Source organism: Camelina sativa, chromosome 9 (assembly GCF_030686135.1).
Source record: "Camelina sativa cultivar CO46 ecotype springtype chromosome 9, ASM3068613v1".
In the NCBI taxonomy this organism is placed as follows: domain Eukaryota; kingdom Viridiplantae; phylum Streptophyta; class Magnoliopsida; order Brassicales; family Brassicaceae; genus Camelina; species Camelina sativa.
In genome coordinates, this window is record NC_141888.1 from 23420664 (window position 1) to 23443093 (window position 22430).

At 43.1% G+C, this 22430-nt stretch overlaps 2 protein-coding genes across 2 annotated transcripts; one reads left to right on the plus strand and one right to left on the minus strand.

Moving 5' to 3' along the window:
- Positions 1-784: 784 nt before the first annotated feature.
- LOC147938603 (uncharacterized) lies at positions 785-5900 on the plus strand. The gene is made up of 6 exons (XM_087465689.1): positions 785-998; positions 1092-1467; positions 1566-2181; positions 2273-3025; positions 3182-3644; positions 3937-5900. Exons 1-6 carry the CDS (start codon positions 785-787, stop codon positions 5898-5900), a joined length of 4386 nt encoding a protein of 1461 aa, XP_087321815.1.
- Positions 5901-5920: 20 nt separating this feature from the next.
- LOC104715354 (gibberellin 2-beta-dioxygenase 7) lies at positions 5921-7411 on the minus strand. The gene is given in 8 exon segments (XM_087465690.1): positions 5921-5929; positions 6022-6239; positions 6334-6493; positions 6544-6811; positions 6813-6872; positions 6874-6930; positions 7216-7360; positions 7363-7411. Coding segments are annotated over 8 exon segments (966 nt in total).
- Between the last annotated feature and the right edge of the window lie 15019 nt (positions 7412-22430).

The window sequence follows — 22430 nt, forward strand, 5'->3', positions numbered from 1 at the left end:
GATGGTTCTTATATAGACAATTGTGTAAACCATAAATAAAAAAAGTTGAAATAGTTTTGTAACCATTCTCATTTTCCGTGTGTCGATCTATTTAAAAATACACACAGCTAAGTGGGGGACTTTAAAGATGGAAGGTTTTTAGAAATAAATAATGTCGATGTATTTATAAGTGAGGGTCACGATTACAATTAACAAAAAAAATATGTTGCTGTAACAAATATATAGTATCGGCTTTTCTTAAATTTATGTTGCATGCTGTCAATGCTTTTTTTTTTTTGGGCAACAATGGTTACCTGATTTCCTAACAACCTGTAAAATAATTTAAACAAAAAAAAAATGTGTAATTAAAAAGCATTTGTAAAGAGTGGTTGCGATGTCGGAGATTCATAGAGATGTGGTGACGTAAAGTTATGTAGTCATTTTATCCACATAAGTCCCTTACTCTTCGACCATCTTCCACTTCAGTTGCTAGCTACAGGCAGCGTCAACGCCTCCTACGATGGCCATCGACATGCATGCCGGTAACATATAATCTAAGATTTGATTTTCTTTGCATCTATCGATAAACTTGAAGATAATAGTTTACCCTGAAAGACAAAACTTTGCGAACAAAAAGGTTTCCAGTACATATACTTAGAGAATATGAATGTTTTCTGAAAAACAAAAATCAGCTATTAATAATATAGATATTAATAACAAAAATAATAAAAATAGGGGGTGATGTGGCAGGCGATTTTTTTGGCGATTGTTTTGGCGATTAGGATTTTCAACTTCTTCCGCACGCATGGAGCCGCCGGGGGTTTCTCCAGTTCGGGTGGACCTTCAGGGATCGGAAAGTGGGTCAAAACTTCCGGTGCAAGTGGTTCCGGAGAAGCAAGGTTCGGTGGAGTCCTCTAGAGTGAAGGGTGAGGATAAGCAGAGAGCTAATCGATCTTTTCTTTCGGTGGCAAAGAAGCACGTTTTTTCTAAACAGAAATTTGAGGTTGTGGAGGTTAATGGTAAGTAGAGGGTGGTTGTTCCGAAGGATGTGTTAGTGGGGGTGAAGCCCTTGTGGGAAGATTTTCTTGTTGGAAAGTTTTTGAATCTGAAAGCTCCACATGTGGGGAAGATCCACATGATAGTGAATAAGATATGGCGGTTGGGTGATAAATCTACGGTGATTGATGTTTACGCTGTAAACGTTTACATCGTTAAGTTTCGGATACGTAATGATGGTATGCGACACAGGGTGTTGAACAGAGGAATGTGGAATATCATGGATATTCCTATGGTAGTATCAAAGTGGTCGCCGTTTGCGGAGGATTCGCAACCTGCGATGAAATCCATTCCCTTGTGGGTTACGTTGTGGAATGTTCCTCCGACTATGTTTACAGATAAGGGTTTGGAGTACTTGTTTAGTGCGGTGGGGAAGCCTATTAGGCTTCATCCTAAAACTGAGGCCTTTATGAGTTTTGATGAGGCTGAAATGTTAGTGGAAGCTGATTTGACACGTGAGTTGAGGAGTTTGTTTATGGGGGTGATGAAGAAGGGGAGGTTGAAACTGTCATCAACTTTGTCTATCCAAGGTTGCCTCCGAGATGTAGCTGTTGTCAGAAATGGGGGCATGCTACTGACCATTGTTTATCCCTTGCTACTGCGGTCGCAAGGAGTGAGGGGGCTGGAGCAGAGATTGTTCTGCCGCCGGCTCCAACAAATATTGGTTCCCATGTGGGAGATAGTGGCCAGGAGAACAATGTTACTACTAAAGGCTCACCGGCTAAATCGAGAGAAACAGCAGTTGCACCCGTGGTAACGGATCCTGCTCAAGGGGTGGTCGAATTGGGAGAGGAGACCGCGCAGGAATGGGTCACTCCTTTAAAACTTGTTCGTAGTCCAGGAAAAGTTCAAAAGGGGACTCAGTCTACTTTGATTCCCATTCTATCAAACACTTACTCTGTTCTTGGGGTGGAGGAAGACGTGGAAGAGGAGACTGTTTCTGCAGAGCAGAGTCGCAGTCCTTTAGAAGAGCGAGTTCAACAAGGAGACGAGACTTCTCTGCCTCCTGTTGGGGTTGGGGGGGAGGACCGAGGGGGGAAGCCTGTGATACCACTGAACCTTCTTTGCCTCGTGACTCGAAGACTGCACATAAAACGGTTTCAACGGTTTCTGTTCAATCTACTAGAGTTAACTCTAGAGATCAGAGTCAGAAACCCCCTCACAAACAATTTTAATGTCAGGTTTCTTCTGGAATGTTCGGGGCTTCAATAAAACATCAAAACATTCTGTGTTGCAGAAGTGGTTAAGGGAGAGTAAAGTTCAGTTTGGTTGTTTGTTAGAGACGTTTGTTCGCGAGGGGAATGTGCAAAAGATACGTAATAAGGTGTTTAAGGATTGGTCAGTGTTGATGAACTATGAATTCAATAGTAGGGGCCGTATGTGGATTGTTTGGCGGGATCATGTGCGGTTAACTCCTTTTTACAAGAGTGAACAATTGATCTCTTGTTCAGTTAAGTTAGAAGATCAGTCGGATGAATTTTTCTGTTCTTTTGTGTATGCACTGAATACTGCAGAGCAAGGCAGAGTCCTATGGCAGGAGCTAAAGCATCATGCGGACTCGCCTGTAATCTGTACGAAGCCTTGGGTGATCATGGGTGATTTTAATGAAACGCTTGATATGTCTGAACATTCAAGGGTGGATGATCATCCAATGGTAACGAGTGGAATGCGAGAGTTCCAGGAAGCGGTTACTTATAGTTCCCTTACTGATCTCGAGTTTACAGGTCCGTTGTTTACTTGGTGGAATAAGCAGGATCATGATCCAATCATGAAGAAGCTGGACCGTGTGCTGATTAACGATGTGTGGCTCCAGCGGTTTCCAAGTGCTCATACAGTCTTTGAAGCTGGAGGTTGCTCTGATCACTTGCGCAGTGTCTTACATATGAGGAGTGATATTGTCCTTAAGAAGCGAAGGCCTTTTAAATTTGTCAATGTCCTTACAGAACTGGAGGAATTTAAACCTATGGTTGATACATATTGGAAATCAACGGTACCTCTACACTTATCTACTTCGACCCTCTTTCGTTTTACCAAGAAACTAAAGAGTTTGAAGCCCCTGGTTCGGACCTTGGCCAAGAACCGACTGAGTAATCTGGAGAAGCGTACTCAAATAGCTTTTGAGCAACTTTTTCTTAAGCAAACGTAGAATCTAACAAATCCAACGGCTCTGTCGATGGAGGAGGAGAACGAAGCTTTTCTTCGTTGGGATCATGTTGCCTCTTTAGAGGAGAAGTTCCTCAAGCAGAGAACAAAGCTCCACTGGTTGCTGGTTGGAGATCGGAACAACAAAGCTTTCCACCGGGCTGCTGCTACTCGTAAAGCAGTCAATACTATTCGAGAGATCACCTGTCCGGATGGTCAGGTGGTTAAAGGTGAGGACATCAAACAGGAGGCTGAGCGCCATTTCAAAGAGTTTTTGCAGTTGGTTCCCCCAGATTTTGATGGTGTGGAGATAGCGAAGCTCCAGGAACTCTTGTCTTTTCGTTGTTCCACTGGTGTTCAGGCCAAGCTCATCTCCCCTGTCACCAGTGAGGAAATAAAAAATATCTTATTCTCTATGCCGAATGATAAATCACCTGGTCCTGATGGTTTCACATCTGAGTTACAAGGCAACATGGGATATAATTGGGTCCGAGTTCATTCTCACAGTCCAATCTTTCTTTGTGAAAGGCTTCCTTCCGAAAGGAATAAATTCTACGATCTTAGCTCTGATTCGAAAGAAGCTTGATGCCCAGGAGATGAAGGATTATAGACCAATCTCCTGTTGCAACGTCCTTTACAAAGTCATCTCTAAAATAATTGCAAACAAGTTGAAGGTGGTGTTGCCGTGTTTCATAGCAGGGAACTAGTCCGCGTTTGTCCAAGATAGGTTGTTGATAGAGAACGTTTTACTTGCCACAGAGTTGGTCAAGAATTACCATAAGGATACCATAACAGAGCGTTGTGCGATCAAGATTGATATTTTGAAAGCTTTCGACTCTGTCCAATGGCCATTCATTCTCAATGTTCTTTCTGCTCTTCAGTTTCCATCTGCCTTCATTAACTGGATCAAACTGTACATTACCACTGCTTCTTTCTCCGTTCAAGTTAATGGTGAGTTAGCAGGGTATTTTCAGAGTTCTCGGGGGTTAAGACAAGGGTGCTCTTTATCACCATATTTGTTTGTCATTTATATGGACGTCTTGTCCAAGTTATTGGACTCTGCTGCGGGTGATGGTCGATTTGGTTACCGTCCAAGGTGTAAGGAGATGCATTTGACCCATTTAAGCTTCGCTGATGATCTCATGGAGCTCTCTGATGGCAAACCTCGGTCTCTCGAGGGTATTGTATCGGTTTTCGACATGTTCGCTAAGTTTTCTGGCCTCAAGATTAGTATGGAAAAGTTGACTGTATATCTTGCTGGAGTTACAGATTCAGCGCGTCAGATAATAACAAATCAGTTCGAGTTTGCAGTGGGCGAACTGCCTGTCCGCTACTTGGGGTTGCCATTGGTGACAAAATGTCTTACTGTTGCGGATTACACTCCCTTAATTGAACAGATCAGACAGCGTATTGGGTCTTGGACATCACGTTACCTCTCTTTTGTGGGTAGGTATAATCTGGTTAGTTCAGTGGTGTGGAGCATATGTAACTTCTGGCTAGGAGCCTTTCGCCTACCCCGCACTTGCATTCGAGAAGTAGAGAGGTTATGCTCTGCTTTTCTGTGGTCAGGGGCAGAGTTGAATCCGAAGAAAGCAAAGTTATGGTGGGAAAGTCTGTGTAAGCCACGCAAGGAGGGGGGTCTTGGTCTCCGTAGCTTGAAAGAGGCGAATGATGTGTGCTGTCTCAAGTTGGTTTGGCGAATACTCTCTCATGGAGGGTCCTTATGGGCGAAGTGGGTTGATCGTTATTTGTTGCGGGGGAAATCATTATGGGTAGCCAAGGAGACTCCAGGGGTGAGTTCTTGGATTTGGCGGAAAATCTTGAAATACCGTGATTTAGCTAAACTTTTTTGCAAAGTCGAGGTGGAGAATGGCAGGCAAACATCTTTTTGGTTTGATGACTGGTCACCTTTGGGCCGCATGGTGGAGCTGGTTGGGTCTCGGGGAAGTATAGACTTGGGGATCAGCCGGACTATGTCTGTTGTAGAGGCCTGGTCTACTCGCCGTAGACGACACCATCGTACGCCGATTCTCAATGCTATTGAGCACTCTTTAAACTTGCAATACCAGCGTCGAACAGAGCATGAAGATCGGGTGCTGTGGAAAGGAAAGAGCGACTGTTTTCAGACTGTGTTTTCAACGACGGCAAATTGGTCTCACATACGCTCCACTTCAGATGAGGTAGCTTGGTACCAAGCCATTTGCTTTACTCATGCCACTCCCAAATACACTTTCTGTACTTGGTTGGCGGCACATGAAAAATTGGCTACCGGAGACCGAATGATACGATGGAATATTGGAGCTTCAGGGACGTGTGTTCTCTGTCAGCAATGTACTGAAACACGGTTTCATTTGTTCTTCGCTTGTAGCTTTGCATCTACAGTGTGGACCGCCACCGCCAGAGGAGTTTTCAAGGCGTATTTTTCTACAGACTGGAACCAGCTTCTGGCTCATCTTGCAGACAATCATCAGAACCGCTTGGGAGCTTTCCTCACCTGGTATACTTTCCAACTCACAGTCTATACAATATGGCGGGAACGCAATGGCCGAAGCCATGATCAAAGGCTAACACGGCAGGGCAACTCATCAAGTGGATTGATCGACAGGTTCATGATCAACTACTGTCCATCCAGCGTATGGGAGATAGGCGGTATGACGATGGACTTCAAGTCTGGTTCCACACAAGGACTTAACACAGTTTTCTCCATTTTAATGTTTTATTAACCTTCTAAGCACTTTTTTTTTCAAACACACTGTAGCACAAGTTGTAACAACCCTATTTTTTTTTTAATATAATTTAACATTACAATAAAAAAAAAATATAGATATTTGGGGAAAAAGATACGCGGTTGCTGAGGAACCTAGAAAGGCCTATTTTTCTTCCATGGGTCTCAACATCAAGCTTAACCTAAATTCAAAATCTGCGAATGTAAATGACCTATAGACTCGATTTAAACACACAGTCTTTCTCGGGGAACACAAAGTAGACAATCGAGTATCTCTCTTTCTTTTTCAGCCTCTTTCCCACTTTATGCAACACACTCATGTACTCATCATCACTTAACACCCACGTTGCATCAATTTAATTACCTTCTAGATTAATTCATCTCATATGCAATTTTTTTAGCATGCATGCAAGGTTGGTTTAGAAAATTAACTACCTGCATCATATCTCCGAGTCCAATGACAAAAGAATTGGCATGAGGCGTGACATTAAACCATTCCCCATCTTTCATGAATTCTAGCCCACCAACGTCGCCTTGGTTTATCATCAATATCACCGAACTGCCGGTATGAGCCTCGTGACTTTTACCTCGGTGTTATCAGTCAGAGTTACTGTGTCTTCATAAATCTAGTCGCCGGTCATCATTGATTGGCGAAATGTAGATTGAATTAATCAAGATTTTAAATTTAATGTTATCTATGCAAAGAATCTAGTATATATAAATTTGATTACTTCTTTAAACCAACTTAAACCACCGATGAAGTCAAAGAAAAAATTTCAGTACCTTAATGACTCGAACTTGGGATCAGAACAAGAAAGTGGAAGAATACGAGACAGAGAAGCAAGACGAACGTTGATGCCTTCGAACAAGTGACCACTACATTCTTGTCGTGCCCTCGTTACAGCCTTGTGATCCTCAGTAATATGATAACGGAGAGTTAACGCCGAACAACGTCCGTTTCTCATTAAGAAAGACTCAACACCGACTCCATCATCTCTTTCACCTGTGACATCAACGTTAACGGTATGTGATGAGATCATAACCAGAGTAAACTGATATTGACATGGTCAAGATTGAATGAGATATGGCATCGTGTGTTCTCCTATATTATTGGAATTGTCTCCCACTCATTCACGTTCTATATTTCTTTAGTTGGCAGTTAATTTCTGAACATCTTTCTTGTGTATTTAAGAAACGATTTGTTTTTATTAAGAGAAAGTTGCAGTAACTTGTTCTAAAGTCTTTGAGAACCAAAGTGTTCTTGTCTTTGTTCTTGATAACATTGATTGTCCTAAATTGGGACTTACAGTACGCCAGTGTTCTCCAAATGGAATATCCCCCAGTCTTTGCATGCTTCTCTCAGTTTCTCCACGTCCAAACTCTCCAGATTGAGAACAGGGATATCGATATCCTTGCTCCGGTCTGAACCTGGTGCAATGGATTTTTCTGGTTCTGTAGTTCGCTCATTAGAGGTCGAGACTCTGGTGGATATGACTCTGAGTTCCTCATGAAGTGGACTCGTTTTTTCTGCTATTCTCTCTTTCTTTTTTGAATAAGGGCTAATGCATGTATCAGAATAGGTCTCTGTAATGTTTTTACCGTGTAATGCGATAGGATGTTGTAAAGTTTGGGTTCCCAAAAAGGAATGTGATCTTCTGACCATGTATGCATTACATAGTAAAATTAGACTCAATTTTTTATCACTATGCAAAGGAAAATATTTTTTGTAATGGCGATGAAGAACTTTTAAAAACGGAAAACAAAGCAAGTTTAGGAAACATAAACTTAAAACTATAATGTAGTTGAAGAAGAGGACTTGCAAGAAGAATTCTAAAAGACTTACAGCTAAAATATTATGAGTGAATGTCTAAAGCCAAAGAAATTGTGTTTTAGGAGTCGAGCATTGGGCTCATCTTCATTACTAAAGACTTCCAACTATAGTTCGAAAGTTAAAAAAAAAAATCACATTACAAAACAATGCCAAAACTTTAAATCATGATTATCATAAAACATCATCCTTTGAAAGAGGCTAATAAATATTGACAAAGCTCTGATACTAAGAAAAAAAAAATTTGACATGGTTTTGTAAACGATTATATTTCTTCAGATAGTCATAGAGCAACTAATCTGATTTTTAAGAGAAACTTGATAAGAGAAAAATAAAAGAATACCATATGAAATTGATGGGAAAAGACAGATACGTACATCATACTGAATGATCGTTCTCTTCATTATTATGGAGAGAAACTCTTAATAATTGATATATCTTTTGGCCGACGAAGGGTTATGTATTTTCCTTTCCAAAATTAGCCATTTGAGCACTGGATCTTATATAATACACAAACATTATTTGAAGTTTGTAAGGAATTCCATTGATACACATTATTCTGAGTAAACATATTTATGCAATAAATACGGTTATAAAACATATTGATTGTAATTAATTTAGTCATTTATGCATTATTGAAAGACGAACAGTTTGAACAAAAGAGAACGTCCACTCATAATGTATTAAAAGTAATTGATTGAGCAAAGTGAATGAGTGAGAGACAATTCCAATAATATAGGAGAAACGGACGTTGTTCGTTTAAAATTTTTTATACATCGAAAAACGTGAATGAGTGGGAGACAATTCCACATCGTAAACACTCTCTACCATTTATGTTGTTCGTTTAAGATTTTAATACATTATAACTGAAAGGACCCAGCTTTTTTTTTTAATTAATAAATACTCCTTCTGTTTCACAAAGAGTGTCATTTTGACAATAATGCACACAAATTAAAAAAATTGTTTAAATTTCTGTTTTACCCTTTATAAATACACTAAAGTTTTTTCTCTTTCTAATTATAAGCTTAAATAATAAGGAAAAAAAAAGATTTAAGCTTAAAATTTGCATTGGAAACATAAAATGACACTCTTTTTGTAACAAGAAAAATGTGTCAAAATGACACTTATTGTGAAACAGAGGGAGTAATAAATATAATAAATAAGTAAACTACAACTAGTGGTCTCATACTCACTAGCCACCTAATCACAATCACAATCAACAACGAAATAACAATACCAATATCCAATAAATATAAATAACCAATATTCGAAACATAACCAATATCCAAATAACCAATCATCAGAAAACATGGAACCAGCAACCTAGCAATGTTTATAATGACCCAACTCTAGCAACCTAGCAATGCCAGACAACATCTAATCGAGTCCCTAGAACATCCTACTTTTTATTGCCTTGATTCCACGATCACATTTTGCCTTTACCTGCACCACAAACACAAATCAAGATGCATGAATATTTTATAAACACTCAGTGAGGCAATCCTCCCATCTACTGGGCTATACATACAAGCAACAGTAATTCCAATGTTCCAAACAATCAACAAACAAGGCATACAAACCAGGAAAACAAACATCAACTCGATGGAAGGGAGGTGTCGACCGACACCAGCCAAGTGTCGACCGACACCAGCCAAGTGTCGACCGACACTGGCTCAACGGTGTCGACCGACACTACCCCACAGTGTCGATCGATGCTGCTTCACTGGTGTCAAACAAATGTCCAAACAGGACCGTCACAAAGACCAAAAAATCTGTCTTAAACAGGACCGTCACAAAAACCAAACAAATGTCCTAAACAGGACCGTCACAAAGACAAAACAATCTGTCCTAAAAAGGACCGTCACAAAGACCAAACAATCTGTCCTAAACAGGACCGTCACAAAGACCAAATAATCTGTCCTAAACAGGACCGTCACAAAGACCATCTGTCCTAAACAGGACCGTCACAAAAACCATCTGTCCCGAAGGACCGTCACAAAGACCATCTGTCCCGAAGGACCGTCACAAAGACCATCTGTCCCGAAGGACAGTTACAAAGACCATCTGTCCCGAAGGACCGTCACAAAGACCATCTGTCCCGAAGGACCGTCACAAAGACCACACATCTGGCTAAACAGCCCGCCACAAAGGCTACACATCTGGCTAAACAGCCCACCATAAAGGCCACACAACTGGCTAAACAATATGTCCTAAACAGGACAGTCATAAAGACCAAACAAATGTCCTAAACAGAACCATCACAAAGACCAAACAATCTGTCCTAAACAGGACCGTCACAAAGACCAAACAATCTGTCCTAAACAGGACCGTCACAAAGACCAAACAATCTGTCCTAAACAGGACCGTCACAAAGACCATCTGTCCCGAAGGACCGTCACAAAGACCATCTGTCCCGAAGGACCGTCACAAAGACCACACATCTGGCTAAACAGCCCGCCACAAAGGCTACACATCTGGCTAAACAGCCCACCACAAAGGCCACACAACTGGCTAAACAATATGTCCTAAACAGGACAGTAACAAAGACCAAACAAATGTCCTAAACAGGACCATCACAAAGACCAAACAATCTGTCCTAAACAGGACCGTCACAAAGACCAAACAATCTGTCCTAAATAGGACCGTCACAAAGACCAAACAATCTGTCCTAAACAAGACCGTCACAAAGACCATCTGTCCCGAAGGACAGTCACAAAGACCATCTGTCCCGAAAGACCGTCACAAAGACCATCTGTCCCGAAGGACCGTCACAAAGACCATCTGTCCCGAAGGACCGTCACAAAGACCACACATCTGACTAAACAGCCCGCCACAAAGGCTACACATCTGGCTAAACAGCCCGCCACAAAGGCCACACAACCGGCTAAACAGCCCGCCACAAAGGCCACACAATGTCTAAAAAGACTGCCACACACGGCACAATGACTCAAAAGTCCACCACTAAGGCCACGCAAGCCCCCTCCAAGGCTCTCCACCACTAAAAATGACAAATTCTAACTCACATAAAACTTTCCATTTTTAGCACTTTCCACTTTTGGAAACTTTTATTTCAGGAAACTTTCTCCCAAAACCCCGCCTCATGGAAACTTTGTACCCCGAGCACCACCTCATCTTGTTACTGAGTCAGACAACCAACCACCCCAAGCGAGCGAGCAAACAAGAGAGATGGGCTGGAATACTCCATTCCCGCTCCAGCCACAGATAACAGATGGGACCAGGCTAGACAAGTTCAAGTCGCGGCTTACTTTTCATACCACTTCTTAAACCTTGACTTCATCCTCACCTCAGGCTCCTAAGTCTGCTCCTCCACACCAACAAAGTCCCAAAGAACTCCCATCAAAGGAACCTTCTTCTTCTGAAGTTCCTTGATCCTCCTCTAGAGAACCCTCATTGGTCCCGCTTCCAAAGTCATGTTAGGCTGAAGATTTTCAGGAATCTTAGCGAACAACTGATCATCTTCACGGAGACACTTCCGCAACATAGACACATGGAAAACCTTGTGGAATGCACGCATAACCTCAGGTAACTCCAGTCTATATGCCACTGGTCCAACCCACTCAATCACTCTGAACGGACCCATATACCTCGGACTCAACTTAGTCTCAGTCAAACCTGTTAGGATCCTGCAACATGGCCATCTTGAGGTACACTCTGTCTCCTACCTGAAACTCCAGATCTCTCCTCCTCCTATCAGCATAACTCCTCTGCCTATCCTGAGCCTCCTTCATATTCAGCTTGAGAACCCAAATCTTTTCTGAGGTCTCCTGAACAAAATCTGCCCCGAACATGCTCCTCTCCCCCACCTGAGTCTAGCATAACGGTGTACGACACAGCCTCCCATACAAAGCCTCATAAGGAGCCATCCCAATACTCGCCTGATAACTGTTGTTGTAATCAAACTCTACCAGGTTCAGGTGATCTGCCCAATGGCCTCCCCAATCCAATACACACATCCTCAGCAAATTCTCCAGCGTCTAGATCGTCCTCTCTGATTGTCTATCTGTCTGAGGATGATAAGCCGTACTCATATGCACCTTCATGCCCATCTCTGCCTGAAATGCCTTCCAGAACACGAAGTGAACTTAGAATCCCTATCAGACAAATACTCGCTGGCACCCCATGCAACCTGACTATCTCTCTCACATACTTCTTAGCCAAGACCGCTGCTCCATCAGTCTTCTTAATGGCCAGAAAATGTGCTGACTTAGTCAACTGGTCCACAATGACCCAAATAGCATCAAACGTCCTGGACACTGGCAAACCCACCACGAAGTCCATAGTAATCATATCCCACTTCCACTCAGAAATGGGTAGACGCTTCAGCAACCCGCCAGAAACCTGATGCTCAGCCTTCACTAGCTGACACACATTGCACCTTGCGACCCAACTAGCTACATCCTTCTTCATCTCGACCCAGTGATAGTACCTCTTGAGATCACGGTACATCTTAGTCGCTCCTGGATGGATAGAAAACCTGCTCGCATGAGCCTCTCTCATGATCTCCTGCCTCAACTCCTCATCCTTGGGTACACAAACCCGACCATGCACCAAGATAGTACCATTATCTGAGACCTGATACTCTGAATCCACATCCTTTGAGACATTCACCAGCCCCAAATCCTGCTCCTGAGCCAACCACACCCTACTCAGAAGATCTGCTCTATCAACTGCTTCCAAACCCAACGGTTCATGTGAAACAGCATACGAGCTCAAGGCACTAATCTCTCCTACCAGAGACTCCATCTCCTGCTCCTGAGCCGAAGCTACCATCTTCTGACTCAGAGCATCTGCAACCGTGTTAGCCTTTCCAGGGTGATAAGCTATCTCCAAATCATAATCTGCCACAAGCTCCATCCACCGCCTCTGTCTCAAATTCAGCTCAGGCTGAGTGAATATGTACTTCAGGCTCTTATGATCTGTAAACACATATACCTTTGCACCATAAAGATAAGATCTCCAAATCTTCAGGACAAAAACTACATCAGCCATCTCCAAATCATGAGTAGGATAGTTGCCCTCATGCTTCCGCAACTGCCGCAAAGCATAGGCAATCACCTTCCCATGCTGCATCAGCACACACCCAAACCTACTCTAGATGCATCAGTATAAACCACATAGGGTTCTCCCTACTCGGGCAAAGCCAACACTGGCTTAGTAGTCAACATCTCCTTAAGACTTTCAAAGCCCTCCTCACACTCCTATGAACACACAAAAGGAACATATTTCCCTGCCAACTTAGTCAGAGGGCGTGCTCTACTTGCAAAACCCTTCACAAACCTCCTGTAGTAACCTGCCAAACCAAGGAAACTCCTGATCTCTGTGGCATTCTGCGGTCTAGGCCAATTCCTGATAGCCTGAATCTTCACCGGATCTACAGAAACTCCCTCTGCAGAAACAATGTGATCCTGAAAACCCATCTCACAATGCCAAAAATGCACTTGCTTAACTTGACAAACAACTTCTGCTCCCGCAGCTTCTCCAAAACTGCCCTCAAATACACTGAAAGCTCCTCAGGACTCTTAGAATATACCAGGATATCGTCGATGAAAATGATGACAGAGACGTCCAGGAACTCCTGAAACACGCTGTTCATCAATCTCATAAACGCTGCTGGTGCGTTAGTCAACCCGAAAGGCATCATCACAAACTCATAATGCCCATACCTCGTCCTGAAAGCCATCTTCCTCACATCTGCCTCATCTATCGGTATCTGATGATAACCCGACGCCAGATCTACAATGGAGAGCCAAGTAGCACCTCTTAACTGATCCAACAACTCATCGATCCTAGGAAGAGGGTACTTGTTCTTCACAGTGACCCGGTTCAAACCCCGATAATCAATACATAACCGAAAACTCCCATCCTTCTTCTTCACAAACAACACCAGCGCTCCCCACGGTGATACACTAGGACGGATGAATCCCTTACTCAACAAATCCTCTAGCTGCTTCTTCAGTTCTGCCATCTCTGCTGGAGCCATTCTGTAAGGAGCCTTGGATAACGGCGTCGTCCCCGGTTCCAGTTCAATAGTAAAAGGATCCGACCGAGATGGTGGTAATCTCTGCAATGACTGAAACACATCCTCAAACTCCTGGCACTACAGGAATACCGCTAACCGTTGACTTCCCCACTGACTCTAGCATAGATATATTAACCAAATAAGCCTCACGACCCTTCTCGATCATCTTCCAAGCCTGGATGGCCAAGATCAGGAGACTTCCCGAAGTCGGTCTAATCCCCTGAAAAACCAACTTCCCTCCTGGACGCTCAAACTCCACTCTACCCTGATGGCAATCCAAATGCACCATATGCCGATGCAACCAATCAATCCCGAGAATAACATCATACAACTCCACTGGACTGATAAGCAAATCCGCTGACCACGACTCTCCTGCGATCTGAATATCAACTCCTCTAACTCGTCCAACAACTCTTAGGAACTTGCCTCCCGCAACTCTGACAACTAATGTACTCTCCCCGGGATCCCCTCTGGTTCCCGCACTCTCTGCACACTCCGGAGTAATGAAGCTATGAGAAGCTCCAGAATCAAACATAACGTGAGACTTAAACCCGCCCACCAACAAGGTCCCTACACAAACCTCATGTGTTGAGAACTTAACACTTTATCACAGGAAAACATAAAACCTGAACCTACTACAATTCACAAAACTTAAGTACCAGAAATTATACCTGTGATTGCCCCGACACTGGTTCCACCAATCTATGCAGTCATGTAAACCCGTGGCGCCTGCTCAATCCGTGCCACTTGCTGACCTCCAGGTTGCACCTGCTGCAACGCTGCCACTGCTGCCGGCTGCAACTTGGGACACAAGGGCCTGATGTTCCTAGGCTCCCTACAATGATAGCATACACGAACCCCTGCCGTCAGAGCACTCCTCTTCGGACAGCTAGAAAACCTGTGATTCTTGCTCCCACACTTGAAGCAACCCTCGCCACTTTGCATCTACGTAGCCTCCCACCTCCTCTTGGTTCCTTGCACAGGCTTGCCGCCCCTGCTAGAACCTCCATGATGCTGAGCCTTACTAGACTGAACTGCTGGACTAACCGCCACTGACTGTGCCCGGATATCCTCCTCAATCTCAGCTGCAGTCTCAACCAGCTCTGCACGTGTAGCATAACTGCGTCCTCTACAATGGACCCTCAAGTCATCACGAAGAGCCCTCAAAAACCTACTGATCTGGGCCTCCTCAGGTTCAATAGCCCGACCCCCGTAACAAAGAAGTCGACTGAACTCCAAGTCCAGCTCCCGTACTGACCGCGTCCCCTGAGATAACTGTAAAAACTGCACCTCCAACCGGTCCAATGCCTCTCTAGGAAAATACTTGCGGTTGAACTCCAAGACGAAGTCAGCCCAAGTCATCTCCCTCTGCACTCTCCTATCAGCCACTGATCTCCACCACACCTGAGCATCACCAACCAGATGATGGACCCCTATGTCCACCCAAAAATCCTCAGGACATCTCAGAGTATGGAAGTTATGTTCCACACTTGTCCTTCACGTATCCGCAGCAGTAGGGTCTTTACCACCCAAAAACCGCTCAGTCACAAGACCCTTCATCTCCTTGAGCATGGACAAATAACGTCCATGTGCTCCTGCATCCGCAGCCACTGGCTGCCGCTCCTCCGCCACCACTGGTGGCATTACCTGAGCCTGAGCCGGTACCACGGGTGGTAATTGCTCCAACAACTGTGCTAGCATAGCCGCAAAATCTGCACCAGGGACTCCACCCGCTGGAACTCCCACACCCGAGACCATATCATCTCCGGCCACTGGAGCATCAACACTGCCCCCTCCAGGACACACTGCGACTCGCCAACACCCTCAGCTGTCACACTCTGGTCTGCAGTCTCACTCACTGCTGGGCCTCTGCCCCTACCATGACCACGTCCGCATCCACGACCACACTCGCGTCCACGACCAGCAACAGCACCATCTCTAGCCATCTTCACTACCATGAACAGAAGACTAAGCAAACAATTTCTACTATAACACAGAAACATAAACTCACCGTGGAATCACAAAGTAGGCTCGAAGAGGATGTTTTAGGACTCCATGCCACACACAATTGACAAACTCACATAATCAATCAAAGCATGCAAATCTCAAACATCTAGAGCACAAAGCCTAGTGAACCCAAACCGAGAACCGTAAGGTCTCTGATACCAAACTGAAAGGGCCCACCTTTTTTTAAATTAATAAATAATAAATATAATAAATAAATAAACTACAACTAGTGGTCTCATACCCACTAGCCACCTAACCACAATCACAATCAACAGCGGAATAACAATACCAATATCCAATAAATATAAATAACCAATATTCGAAACATGACCAATATCCAAATAACCAATCATCAAAAAACATGGAACCAGCAACCTAGCAATGTTTCTAATGACCCAACTCTAGCAACCTAGCAATGCCAGACAACATCCAATCAAGTCCCTAGAACATCCTCCTCTTCATTGCCTTGATTCCACAATCACACTTTGCCTTTACCTGCACCACAAATACAAATTGAGATGCATGAGTATTTATAAACACTCAGTGAGGCAATCCTCCCATCTATTGGGCTATACACACAAGCAACAGTAATTCCAATGTTCCAAACAATCAACAAACAAAGCATACAAACCAAGAATACAAACATCAACTCGCTGGAAGGGAGGGGTCGACCGACACCAGCCAAGTGTCGACCGACACTGGCTCAACGGTGTCAACCAACACTACCCCACGGTGTCGATCGATGCTGCTTCACTGGTGTCGACCGACACTATAATGACCCTCACCAAGAGTAGAAATCTCAAAATAAAATATCGAGGAAATGAATTGGGAAAGACCTAAGAAAGAAGAGGAAGGAAAATAAAGAAGGATGACCCAAGGGAGTCCGAGGAAATATTCGTAAGTCGGAGAGTGGTCGAGCCAAGACCGGAGTAACCAGATGCACGACCGAGACCCTAAAACCGATCGAAAGTCGAAGAAATTCGTCGGGAAGGTCGAGGAAACTCGTCGAGGGAATCTGTCGAGATCTCAAAAAAAAAATTGTCGAGGATCGGGGAAGTTACCGAATACTCGAGAGAATTGTCGAGGATCGGAGAAGTTACCGAGTACTCGAGAGAATTGTCGAGGATCGGAGAAGTTACGGAGTACTCGAGAGAATTATCGAGGATCGAAGAAGTTGCCGAGTACTCGAGAGAATTGTCGAGGATCGAAGAAGTTGCCGAGTACTCGAGAGAATTGTCGAGGATCGAAGAAGTTGCCGAGTACTCGAGAGAATTGTCGAGGATCGGGGAAGTTGCCGAATACTCGAGGGAAATTGTCGAGAGCCCGAGAGATTGCCGAGTGTTGCCAAACGGAGCGTCCGAACGATCGAGAAAAATGATCTGAATGAGTCGAGAATTGCCAGAGGGAATGTCGAAGATGCTAGACGAGGGATTGAGTAATTGCGAGAAAATTTCTCTTTTCTCAAAATTTCGACCAATGAGAAGTAAGAAAGGTGGGAAGATTATTTTATTTAAGGTGGAGTTAGTGGAAGAATTAAAAAATTAAGGAAATTAAGGGAGATAGTGGGAAATTAACTTAATCAAGCTGATTAAGAGGAGATGGCGGGATCTTATTGGCTAGAAGTTAAGGCCATGTCTCGATTAAACAACATGCACTAATGAAGAGCTTTACATGCACTAATGGGAGAATTTGCATGCACTAATACAAGGAGGATTAGTGGCTTAATGGCGAGCACCCATTGGGGGTGAAATTCACGCAGCACATGAAAGGAAAGAGAGTGACACTTGTCGAAGAGCATTAAGGAAGAAGGCTCGAGATTGTGCCTATAAATACAAGGGTGTCGACTTCATTTGGGTGTTTATCTCAAAAACACTCAAAACGCTTAAGTCATTTCCAGAGAGAAACAAGAGGGGATTGTCGAGAGAGAGGTCAAGAACGATCGAGAGGAAGATCGAAGGAGAAACGCTTGCGTTAAGAAGCAGAGTTGCTGCGATCAAAGTGATCAAAAGAAGAAGCTGTCGTGATCGAAGTTATCGAGAAAGAAGCGGTTGTTATCGAGTTTGGTTGCGGATTGAAGCGGGACGAAGCAAGAAGCTGTTTGATGCGAAGTAGGAGCGGATTGTCTGGTCGAGTGGTGCTGTGAAGTCCGAGTATCATCGACGGTTGCACAAGAGGTGAGTCTGTGGTAAGCATGTAGAGTCGATGCATGTTGTTGCGGTTGAAGTTTATTGCATGCATGATCAAACTTGGAGGAGTTTAAAAGTGATAAGTCTTGCTTAAAATTGGGTTTATGCATGACTTAATGAGTAAAGCGATTTGCATTATAAGGCATGATGTTGGTTAAAGATGATTGCATGCATAATTTGGACTCAAGAGACTAAACGGTTTAAGCGGTTGGCTTCCATGCATGATTTGGACTTAAGAGATTTAAGTGGTTAAAGTAATTGGACCAACATGCGTGAATCGGACTTAAGTATTTAAAAGGGGTTAAATCATAAACGGTTGCATGCATATTGGAACTTGTTGCATTAACTTGCTTAAGTTGATTGTATTGTTTGCATGCATGTAGAATAATCTTAAGTTGCTTGATTTACTTTCTTGCTTCTTGTTGATTATTCCATGTTGGTTTTTCTTGCGTGATTACATGCTAACGAGCTTGATGTATCATCGCGTGAAAGTGTGGTGGTGGGTTTGGTTGTAGCCTAGCCTCTTGAATTTGTTTCTCGAGTCTTGGCTAGGTTAGTGTGTCGATATTTCTGTTTCCGGAAGTGTATGTCACGCGTGAGTTCTCGAATACCACTCACGCGGGTACCATGTTACGGCTGGCTAGCTACCAGCGTAACCGCTACATGACGATGTAGCTATTGGTGGGTTCATGCCGGAGAACTTTGTGGTCTCGGCATGGGAAGTGTTGGAACGGAACAGATTATCGAAGGGCCCTAGGAGTAAAGAGTCTAGAGTAATCAAGTGTCCCTTGTTTATGTCTAGTCGTCTTTACATGTTGCGTGTTGCGTGTTGTTAAAGAGTCTACGGTATTTTAAGTATCTAGACGTCTTAGTAAGTCGTGTATGAGATAAGAGTCTAAGGTTCAAGTAGTTCTTGTTTCCTTAGGTCGTCTTTCTCTTATGGTAGCAAGTTTAGATCGTTCGAATGAAGTCGTAGAGATCTAACCTCACTTGCATGTTCTTGTTTGAATTGCTTCCGCTAAACTTTTGTTACGTTGCTTTGATGTAGTTTGCTAGCTGTTGTGGCTTGCTAGCTTTCTTTGATTGCCGGGGTAGTCGGCTTGGGGAGAGTAGTATCCTGTTTAGGAAAGAAGGGGTACCCAGACTCACTGAGTAATCCTAGATTACTCATGACTCTTTGTTGTTGGTCTTGCAGGGAAGCATAAGTGAGTCTAGAGCCGGAGCAAACGTTAGGGTACCGGATAGGGTTTTCTTGTGTTTCTTGTAAAACCCTATATTTTCTTAAACAAATAAGTGTAAAGTTTTCCGACTATCTTTATATATATTACTTTAATGATTTATTTGCAATGAATTATTTTATTAAAGTGATATATATACGGTTTTCAGGAAAGCATGGCAAGTTGCAACTGATACTCGGCCCAGTCCGGGCTAACACAACGCACCAGGCCGCGAGGGTTGCAAAGCCTAAGTAACCTCGGTTGCGGGTGGGATTGTGCTAGGGAGGACCGGTCGGGAAGTCTTCAGCTTCCATCCCTCGACCGGATCACCTCGGTGCAATTCCGCAAGTGGCGTCCCGTGGCTGTCCGATGGCCTTTGTGGTCATAGTACGGTTTGGGGGCGTTACAGACACCAAGTGGTGTTGATCGACACTCCCTCTGCATTCGCGATCCAGACAAAAACGAGAGTCGAATCTCACCCCCAAACTCCACCAAATCGTCCAATACTCAAAATCCAAGCCATAAACTTCCGTATGAACCTGTAGCAACCAATCCCAACAAAAAAAAACACACAAACACAGCAACAAACAAGCAAGAACAAGGAATCACAGGCTTAGATTAGCTATGGTCATGCACACACCTCTTTGAAGGAAGTTTCTAACCAACAATGGACGAAGCTACACTCCCAGCAAGCTTTCCACACGTTCCTAGCCTTGAATCCTCACTCCCACAACAAGATCTCTCCCACAAAGCTTTGAAATCTCACAAACTCTCTCTAGAACCTCAAGAACCAACTCTCTCTTTGTTTTTCTCTAAAAGCGGCGAGACAAACACAAAAACACGACCCTAGGTTGTTTTCTCCCTTTTACAACTCGGTTCAATGGTTTCCTTAAAACAAACCGGCCAAAATCGACGATTAAAACAATCCGATCAAACCAGAAAAACAATAGTGTTGACCGACACCCCCTTGGTGTCGATCGACACCCTCCCCCAAAACGCACATATTGGTTTGCGGGTGTTACAATAATATAGCAAAAGAGAACGTCAATCAATTACTTTTAATACATTATTGGATTCTAATTTATAAAGATTTTTGAAGAGTTTAACAAAATTATTAAGTGAATAAGTGAAAGATTGTTAAAGATTGTTAGAGAGTTTTGTTGATTAGTTTTCTAAAATCTTGTAAAGTGCTCCAAACAATCCTGTATTTTTGTCATACTTTCCATGACTTTATTTTGTAAAAAAAGGTGTGAATGGTTGCAGCGGTTGGGACGGACAAATTCATCTGCGGATCAGACCGCTTTTTATTTACCATTCATTATGTGTAGTCCGCAGTGGTGCGGTCTACAGAAAACAGAAACAAAACCGCTGCAGACCAACACTACAAGAAAACAGTCGATTTGCGACGGAAATCTGCGATGGCAAAACGCGCTCGAAAATTTGCGATGGATTTGCGAGTAGTTTGCGGGTACTTGCAATTCCCTCGCAAAATTTGCGACGGCAAAATCCCTCGTAAATTTGCGACAGATTTGCGACTCCGCGAAAGTTCCTTGGAAAAAACTCGCAACTCCCTCGCACATTGCGATGGACTAGTGATGACATTTTCCGTAGCAAATTTGCGACGGAGTTGCAAGGGTCGATGATGTTGGCAGCCACGTTTTTCCCGAGTGTAACTGTTTTGTCGGCAAAACAGTAAAAGCCTCGTAAATCCCTTGCAAGAAAATAATATTTTAAAATATCCCTCCCAAATCCCTTGCAAATTTCCCGTGCAAATCCATAGCAACTATTTTTAGTAGGCCTATAAATATCAAGTTCATGATCCATGGAAACCACAACGCAAAACACTTTGAATACGATAAAAAATATTGTGAAAGAAAAAAGGCTAAAAAAAAAAGCCTAAACACTTTTAAATTATATAATAATTTTTGGAGGCGGGCAGCATGAGATATACACATTGCGACGGTGGATGTACAATCACAGAGATCCGGAGACCGATGATGTGACAAGAGAGTTTTGTGATGGGTTGTGCGCTTTCATGTACGAAGTGACAAACCAAGACTTTGCTCGTCAAAACGGTACAATATTTTGTCCATGTCCTAAGTGCTTCAACGATAATTATTTGGAATTTAATCTAGTGAAGAAGCATCTTTATAATAGAGGATTTATACCAAATTACAATGGATGGTTTCGTCATGGAGAGGGTTGTAGCAGTAACGTAGGAAGTAGTAGTATGAATTATGCTGTTGATCAACCTAGTAATTATGGACATCAAGAATCTGATCAATTTGGTTTTTATGGGTATAATGAGGAAAATAGATTTCATGATATGGTTAATGATGCATTTCATGAAACTACTGCTGCATTTCCTGAGAATAATACGGAAGAACCCAACGTAGATGCACAACGTTTTTATACTATGTTAGATGCTGCAAATCAACCTATCTACGATGGATGTAGAGAAGGGCATTCTAAGTTATCATTGGCATCTAGGATGATGAAAATTAAAGCTGATAATAACTTAAGTGAGAATTGCATGGATTCTTGGGCTGAACTCATTAAAGAGTATTTACCACCTGATAATGTATCAGCTGAGAACTACTATGAAATACAGAAGTTGGTTGCGAGTCTTGGATTACCATCTGAAATGATTGATGTGTGCGTTGACTATTGCATGATTTTTTGGAAAGATGATGCTAAGCTGCATGAATGTCGGTTTTGCGGGAAGCCGAGATATCAGCCTACACAAGGAAAGACGCGAGTGCCATATAAACGTATGTGGTACTTGCCTGTTGCTGATAGATTGAAACGCCTATACCAATCAAAACGGACTGCAGCGGTAATGAGATGGCATGCAGAACATTCTACTGAAGAAGGAGAAATTACACACCCATCTGATGTAAAAGCGTGGAAACATTTTCAATCGGTATATCCTGACTTTGCTCAAGAGTGTAGGAATGTTTATCTTGGGTTGGGTACAGATGGTTTTAGTCCATTTGGTATGTCAGGGAGGCAATATTCTTTATGGACTGTTATATTGACGCCATACAATCTTCCTCCAGATATGTGTATGCAAATCGAATTTCTGTTCTTGAGTATTTTGGTACCAGGTCCAAAGCATCCAAAGCGAGCTCTATATATCTTCTTACAGCTTCTGATTCATGAGCTGGAGCAATTGTGGTATGAAGGTGTTCAGACGTTCGATTCGTCGAGAAAACAGAATTTCAATATGCGGGCAGTGCTAATGTGGACG

What these genes read in the sequence shown, in the direction of transcription:
- LOC147938603 (XM_087465689.1), top strand. Translation starts at nt 785, where the DNA reads ATGGAGCCGCCGGGGGTTTCTCCAGTTCGGGTGGACCTTCAGGGATCG. An exon ending in TGAGGTTGTGGAGGTTAATG is followed by an intron (nt 999 to 1,091) that starts GTAAGTAGAGGG and finishes TGAATCTGAAAG; the next exon opens with CTCCACATGTGGGGAAGATC. An exon ending in TTTCACATCTGAGTTACAAG is followed by an intron (nt 3,645 to 3,936) that starts GCAACATGGGAT and finishes TACTTGCCACAG; the next exon opens with AGTTGGTCAAGAATTACCAT.